The 7,597-nt window shown below is 37.3% G+C and overlaps 1 protein-coding gene across 1 annotated transcript in view; it reads left to right on the plus strand.

Annotated features, from left to right (window-relative positions):
* The first annotated feature begins 272 nt into the window (after nt 1-272).
* Nucleotides 273-7,597, plus strand: part of LOC107558820 (glutamate carboxypeptidase 2-like) — a 14,339-nt gene continuing 7,014 nt past the window's right edge. The window contains exons 1-11 of the mRNA XM_016242507.1: nt 273-542; nt 1,300-1,405; nt 2,226-2,412; nt 3,799-3,900; nt 4,550-4,675; nt 4,791-4,977; nt 5,053-5,146; nt 5,795-5,890; nt 7,104-7,189; nt 7,295-7,414; nt 7,511-7,593. Coding sequence (XP_016097993.1) covers nt 461-542; nt 1,300-1,405; nt 2,226-2,412; nt 3,799-3,900; nt 4,550-4,675; nt 4,791-4,977; nt 5,053-5,146; nt 5,795-5,890; nt 7,104-7,189; nt 7,295-7,414; nt 7,511-7,593 — 1,269 coding nt within the window. The 5' untranslated portion in view covers nt 273-460. The remainder of the gene's footprint in view (nt 543-1,299; nt 1,406-2,225; nt 2,413-3,798; nt 3,901-4,549; nt 4,676-4,790; nt 4,978-5,052; nt 5,147-5,794; nt 5,891-7,103; nt 7,190-7,294; nt 7,415-7,510; nt 7,594-7,597) is intronic.

Genomic DNA, 7,597 nt, shown 5'->3' on the forward strand with positions numbered 1-7,597 from the left:
CTATTGCATGTCAGCCACTTTTAGAGTACAACGTTCAACATTTGTTGGAATAATACAAAAAATACCGTCTGTATCAATCAATGTGATTATTTAAGAGTGAAAAATAGACGTCTCTGAAAACAACACCAGTTAAACGCGAGTGCTCTGCTCACCAAACTGGTTTCAAATGGTCAGGGTTTGATAGCTTAGAAGAGTTTTGGCCATTTTGGGAGAACAAACCAGATTAGTCTAGTTTAAGTAGGCTAGTTTGTTTTTTCAGAAGGAACGCGTAAAATGCTGCACTGCAACTGTTATTTTGCTTAAAAATCAAGCGAATTGGTGAATAATTTTCACTCAAATGAACCAATTCGCTGCAATGAACAACTGAACGAACACAAGCCAGCCAAGACCCGCCTACATTTCTCTCCTTCTAGAACTAAGTTCGCCAACTTTCAACGCGTAATGTGCGGCGCTTAACCAAATGGGATCTGTGGATAAATTAATCAGCTGGATCTGCCGGTTAACGGTTATTACGGCTTTCTTCTTGATTGGCTTTATTATTGGTGAGTTTCTCTACCTTTATAAAAATATTTATAATTATCTGCAACTAGTCCAGTTGTATTAGACTGTCCACTGCGCATAATTTAGCCAGAAGGTAGTTGATCAATTTGTTAAATTTGTCAAAGTTATTAAATACTGGGACCCTTCAGATTCAGCATTAACTCATGGATTTATTTGCTCTTCGTTGCTTATGGTCAAAAACAAATTCAGGTGTTTGATACCTGTTGGTTTCACCTGTCCAGATCTCACGCGCTGCATTCCACAGGTCTTGCAATGCCTTCAGGACAGGTGTGACTACACTGAGATCCCATTTACTTCTTTAGGTTTTTATTTTAAATATGAATATTTACACTCTTGAAGAAGATAATTATGAAGAAGATAATCTTGAAGAAGAATGATGTGTTACACAATTATGGGAAACCTGAAAATATCAGAGAATTTTAACACTTTCTAATCTTTAATAGAATAAAAAAATTTTCAATGTAATTTTTTCTATTAATGTTCGGATATTAACCACGTTTGCATGGACAAAGTCATGGAAATTCATTCAATATAAGTTGTAGGAACCCTGAATGTTTTGATCGCTTTTTGTTTATTGTTGTTTTCAAAAATACTTTATTGCATTTGTGATATTGGACACTTTTAGGCAATTACCTGTCAGAATTCATCATCCCTTGCTCCTGTGCAGATGAATCACTAATATTTCTCAGACGTGGTTTGGTGTAACAGGTGTCTGTTTCTCATAACTGCTGTTCTCAGGTTGGTTTGCTCGACCTACTACTGTCAATCATGGACATGTATCAAAAAGCTTCCTGCACGACTTTCTAGATGAGATGCAGGCAGAGAATATTAAACACCATCTCAGGTGGGAAAACGCTGCCTAGCTGTTTACATGCCCTAAATAATTTTATATGTATATTTATATTTGAAATAATCCTGACGTTATTGAATTATATTATTAAAGTAGTAATTCACCCAAAAATGAACATTTGCTGGAACTTTACTCAATCACAGGCCATCCAAGATGTAGACAAGTTTGTTTCTTCATCAGAACAGATTTGGAGAAATGTAGCATTACATCACCTGCTCACCAGTGGATCCTCTACAGTGAATGGGTGCCGTCAGAACGAGAGTCCAAAACATCACGATAATCCACAAGTAGTCCACACCACTCCAGTCCATCCACAATATTGCTTTCTCCAGTGTAAAAGTGGTCTGATCTGAATCAGGAGAGAAATCTGCACAGAGCAAGCACCGTTTACAAGCCAAAAATACTCCTAAACAAATATGTGGGTGGATTTTGATGTGAGAGGAGAACTTTTTCATGGGAGGATGGGTTATTATGGATTATGAACAGTTTGCACTGAAGTTGTGTGGATTATTGTGATGTTTTATCAGCTGTTTGGACTCTCATTCTGACGGCACCCATTCACTGCAGAGCATCCACTGGTGAACAAGTGCAATTTAATGCTGAATTTCCTCAGATCTGCTCTGATGAAGAAACAAACAAGCTTGGATGGCCTAAGGGTGAGTACATTTTCAGCCTATTTTCATTTTTGGGTCAACTATTCCTTGAAGTGCATATCTGCTGTGCATGCCACTCTCAAACATACAGCCTGCTAACCTAGTTGTCCTCTCCAGATCTAGAGTATGTCTGTCATAATTCATGTTTCTCACCTAAACAGGAAGTTCACAAGGCTGCCCCACCTGGCTGGAACGCAGCAGAATCTGGATCTGGCGGAGCAGATCCGGGCCGAGTGGATGGAGTTTGGGCTGGACTCAGTGGAGCTGGTGCCGTACGATGTGTTGCTGTCATACCCAAATAAAACAAACCCCAATTACATCTCCATAGTGGACCACCTGGGAAATCAGGTACATACTGACAACCAGAACCCAAACACACACAAACAAGGCTTCTTGTAAATTATTAGTGACTGTATACACTTTCCGGATCAATCAGTAATTGCATAAAATATAAATGAAGTGTTAATTTGGGCAATTCTTCTGTAGATATAAAGGACATCCTTCCTTCTAGATGTTGCAGCAGACATTGCAAAACCCTTATCCGTCAACCAGTAGTTTGCATACTCTATGAAGTGCACTTAGTTTGCAAAACCACATGCACTTCTTCAGACCAGACACATCTGCACTCTTTTAGAACAAAATTCCATTTGTTTAAATCCTCTTATAGAACTAAGTACTAAGTAGACTAAGTAGAACTAAGAACTATAGTATATTCTCTAGGTCTTTAGTAAACCATCTATGTGCTTTCAAGACACCAAAACAATGATCTGAGGAACATATAACGTGACTTTTTTTAATCCTGAAAGCTACTCAAGAGCCTTAAACAACCAAAAATGATTCTAGATCATGAAGAGGGTTCAAAACTGAACCTGTAGAGTGTGGGTCTGTTGTTTTCTCTCATGACATCAGAAGATTTGGTGTGTGTCTGTGTGTGTTTTTAAAGGAACACTCCACTATTTTTGAAAATAGGCTCATTTTCCAACTCCCCTAGAGTTAAACAGTTGAGTTTTACCGTTTTCGAATCCATTCAGCCGATCCGAATGACCGAAGAGTTTCCTATTTAAAACTTGACTCTTCTGTAGTTACATCGTGTACTAAGACCGACGGAAAATGAAAAGTTGTGATTTTCTAGGCTGATATGGCTGATTATTACTCTCATTCCGGCGTAATAATCAAGGAACTTTGTTGCCGTACCATGGGTGCAGCAGGCACAATGATAATACGCAGTGCCTGAAAATAGGCTAACTTCCACCAACATAACCAACGTGACCACCTGCATGCACAGGGAGCGTGCTGGGGACTATTTTCAGACGCAGCGTAATATCATTGCGTAATATCAATATCATTAAATAGTATTAAATATTGAAACTCTTTGGTCATTTTTGAGCGAGATGCTAACGGTCTAATCAGATTCAATGATCTATGCTAAGCTACAGCTAAAAGTGCTACCGCCAGACCCGGAGATCGGCTGAATGGATTCGAAAACGGTAAAACTCAACTGTTTAACTCTAGGGGAGTTGGAAAATGAGCCTATTTTCAAAAATAGTGGAGTGTTCCTTTAAGGTCATTTATCTTGTCACTGGTGAGGCTGCGAGTAACGGCTCAAGCATGGTTGCCATGGTGACACGTTAAAGTCCATGACTGTGTCTATGGATGTTTTATAGTGATTGCAGTGCATAATAAATAATAATATAATAAATAATAGAGGTCAACATGTCACTTTCTTTGTCTCAGATCTTTAACACCTCTCTGGCTGAGCCGGTCCCTGAAGGTTATGAAGATGTTACCGATATCGTCCCTCCTTATAGTGCTTTCTCTGCGAAAGGACAGCCAGAGGTGATGCACACATAGCCAAATACTGACACATGCTAATTTACAGTCAACAGACTTTTTACGGTCTCAATGCATGATCCTGGGCTTACTGTGCTGGATTAATCAGTGTAAAACGTTTGTCTTTATAATATTACATCCAATTTATAACTTATACTGCTATTTAAAAGTTTGGCGTCTGTTTCAAAGTAATGAATTATTTTATTCAGCATGGATGCATTAAATTGATCAAAAGTGACAGTAAAGACATTTATAATGTTTAAAAGGATTTATTTTTCAAATAAATGCTGATCTTTCGAACTTTCTAATAATAATAATCATGAGAAATGTTTCTTGAGCAGCAAATCAGCATATTAGAATGATTTCTGAAGATCACGTGACACTGAAGACTGGAGTAATGATGCTGAAAATACAGTTTTGATCTCAGAAATATATTATATTTGAACAGATATTCACATAGAAAACAGTTATGTTAAATTGAAATAATATTTCACAATTTTACTGCTTTTACTGTATTTTTGATCAAGTAAATGCAGCCTTGGTGAGCATAAAAGTCTTCTTTCCACAACATAAAAAAATATTACAGGCCGCTTTTGAACAGTGTTGTACTTTAACTTTACTGAAGTAAAAGGAATCTGATTTTTGTGAACTGTAGGATGAGCTGGTTTATGTTAATTACGGACGGACGGAGGATTTCTTTAAGCTGCAGAGAGAGTTGGGAATAAACTGTTCAGGAAAAATTGTCATAGCTAGATATGGCAAAATCTTCCGTGGGAACAAGGTGAGGTTTCAGTAGTTTGGACATGATGTTTAACGAGATTTATGTTTCATATAATAAAGAAAATATTGTGTGCATGGAACGACGTTTGAGTGAACTAGTTTGCACGTGTTTGCAGGTGAAGAACGCGATCTTAGCGGGAGCTAAGGGGATCGTGCTGTTCTCGGACCCTGCAGATTACTGTGCGGATGGCGTGGAGCCGTATCCCGACGGCTGGAACCTGCCAGGAGGAGGCACTCAGAGAGGAAACGTGCTGAATCTGAACGGGGCGGGAGACCCGCTCACACCTGGATACCCTGCCAAAGGTCTGTGCTTGTGCCACAGAGAGATTCTCCATGAGATTACAGTCTTGATCATTGTGTCTCTTGAATGTCTCGTAGAATACACCTACAGATCTAGTCTGGAGGATGCAGTGGGGCTTCCCAAGATTCCAGTGCATCCCATCGGATATCATGATGCGGTTCACTTGCTGCAGTGAGTCGGCAACTGCTAAAAACTTTTGAGACCAACTCTAATAAATAGAAACTATGCCATAAATATTATTATTAATATACAAAAATACTCCTTTTTTTTAATGGAGCAATAGTATATTTCTTTATATATTAAAAAAATATACATTATATTTAATATTATATAGGAATAAAGAAATATATTTTTATTTAATTGTTTTAATTGAAAATCATTTTGAATAATAATAATAATATTTAATAATATAACAAGCATCCATGTAAAAATCTAGAAGCCATAAATATTATTATTAATATACAAAAATACTCCTTTTTTTTAATGGAGCAATAGTATATTTCTTTATATATTAAAAAAATATACATTATATTTAATATTATATAGGAATAAAGAAATATATTTTTATTTAATTGTTATAATTGAAAATCATTTTGAATAATAATAACAATATTTAATAATATAACAAGCATCCATGTGAAAATCTAGAATGCGATCAGCTTAGGACACTCTTTTCCCCTGTTCAATAATATCATAAATAATAATAATAATAATATTATTATTATTAAATAATTAAAATATATTATTACATATTTGAAAACTATAAAAATATATATTTTTTATTGCAATTATATAATTATATAACGTCTCTTCCTATAGGCATATGGGAGGGCCTCTTCCGCTGGATAACTGGAAAGGTGCCCTTAATGTCTCGTACCGAATCGGACCGGGATTCATGGATGGTTTTAATCAGAAGTATGAGACTTCCTTCCTGACAAATACTTTTGCAAATCCATAATAAAAAGCTCCATTTGATCTTTTAAGGCAAGACACTGCCGGCATGCACTGGTCATTTTTGCTTCCACAACAAGTCTTCTTTCAGACTAGTGGAGAGCAAATACACATTTAAGTGTTTATTTTAATGCACTTTATCTGTTTGCGTCTGTAGATTTAAAATACAATACATATCTGTAAAGGCTGAGTCAGAAATATTACATGCATAGAGTGATAAAAAAAGAAATCCTCTGCAAAAATGTCAAACCTGGTTTTATCCAATGTTCTATTCTGGAAACTGATTCAAATATTGCATATTTAATTAAATCATGCCTCATTAACATATTTAATCATAACATGTCAGAAATATGGTGTATATGGTGGAATACGACGATATTAGTCTAAATCTTCACCTGTGGTGTCTTGCCTTGCAATGCATTTGATTTCTAATATGACAGATTTCTAAGTAGAATATTTAGTGGTAAAATGACATGATTGCATTATTAAATGTGGGATATGATTAGAAATGTTATTACATTTCAATGAAACATTACAAAATCCTTCTCTGCTGAATGATGTGCTCTGATGAATCATGCACAGTCAGATCAGGGATGTTTGTTAAAGATGTAAACAGCGATTTCATGTTCAGTCAGTCAGACAGTTATCTATTCCAAACCAAAGTCAAAACCTCAATCTGACCTTTAACCTCAAAACCTATGATCCTGCTGTTATGAAGTGTGAACAATCATAATCAGCTTAAACTCACATATTCGTGCACTCCTGCTAATGGTTAATTCATTTTTATGCGTGATGTCTGCAGGACTGGGAGGTTTGTGCACTCAGCGTTCTCAAAGAGGGATGACACATTTGTTTCCCACAGCACACACACACACACACACTTCTGTGGCTCTGTTGTTGTTCTGTAATGAACTCTGGAGGTCGGCCAGTTTGATACAAAGTCCTTTTGTTTGGGGAGCCCATCTCTCTCTCTCTCTCTCTCACACACACACACACACACACACACACACACACACACACACATACATACACACACACACACACACACACACACTTAACTGGCTGTCTTTACATTTATGCATTTGGCAGATGCTTTTATCCATGTATGCATGCAGTGTAAAGTAAAAGACTAGAAAGTACTGATTCCTTATTGAATTTTGTCTTGGTGAAATTTTAGTAAAGTGCGTATGAACATCCACACAAACAATCAGGTGACCCGTATCTACAACGTGATTGGCTGGATCAGAGGAGCGGTGGAGCCAGGTGACATCTGCTTATCTGGTTTTATTTTGGAGTTGTGTTCACACTGTTTGAGAGTTTGTGAAGTTTTGTTTTATTCTGTCTAGTCGAGTTTGGTTTTGTGTTCAGACAGGTACGTGATTCTGGGCGGTCATCGTGATGCTTGGGTGTTCGGAGGCATCGATCCGGTGTCAGGAGCTGCTGTGGTGCACGAGAGCGTGAGAGCAGCTGGAAAACTCATGAAGAAAGGTGTGTGTCGTCTAGTTTAATGCGTAACTGTACAGGTGTTTTGATAGTCTTAGTCTTGTTTTTAATTAAGATGATCATACTCTGTGTGTGTTTTAGGTTGGAGGCCGAGGAGAACGCTGATCTTTGCCAGTTGGGACGCAGAAGAGTTTGGCCTGCTGGGATCCACAGAATGGGCAGAGGTAC

The sequence above is a fragment of the Sinocyclocheilus grahami genome, unplaced genomic scaffold (assembly GCF_001515645.1).
Source record: "Sinocyclocheilus grahami isolate Dianchi unplaced genomic scaffold, SAMN03320097.WGS_v1.1 scaffold661.1, whole genome shotgun sequence".
Lineage (NCBI taxonomy): Eukaryota > Metazoa > Chordata > Actinopteri > Cypriniformes > Cyprinidae > Sinocyclocheilus > Sinocyclocheilus grahami.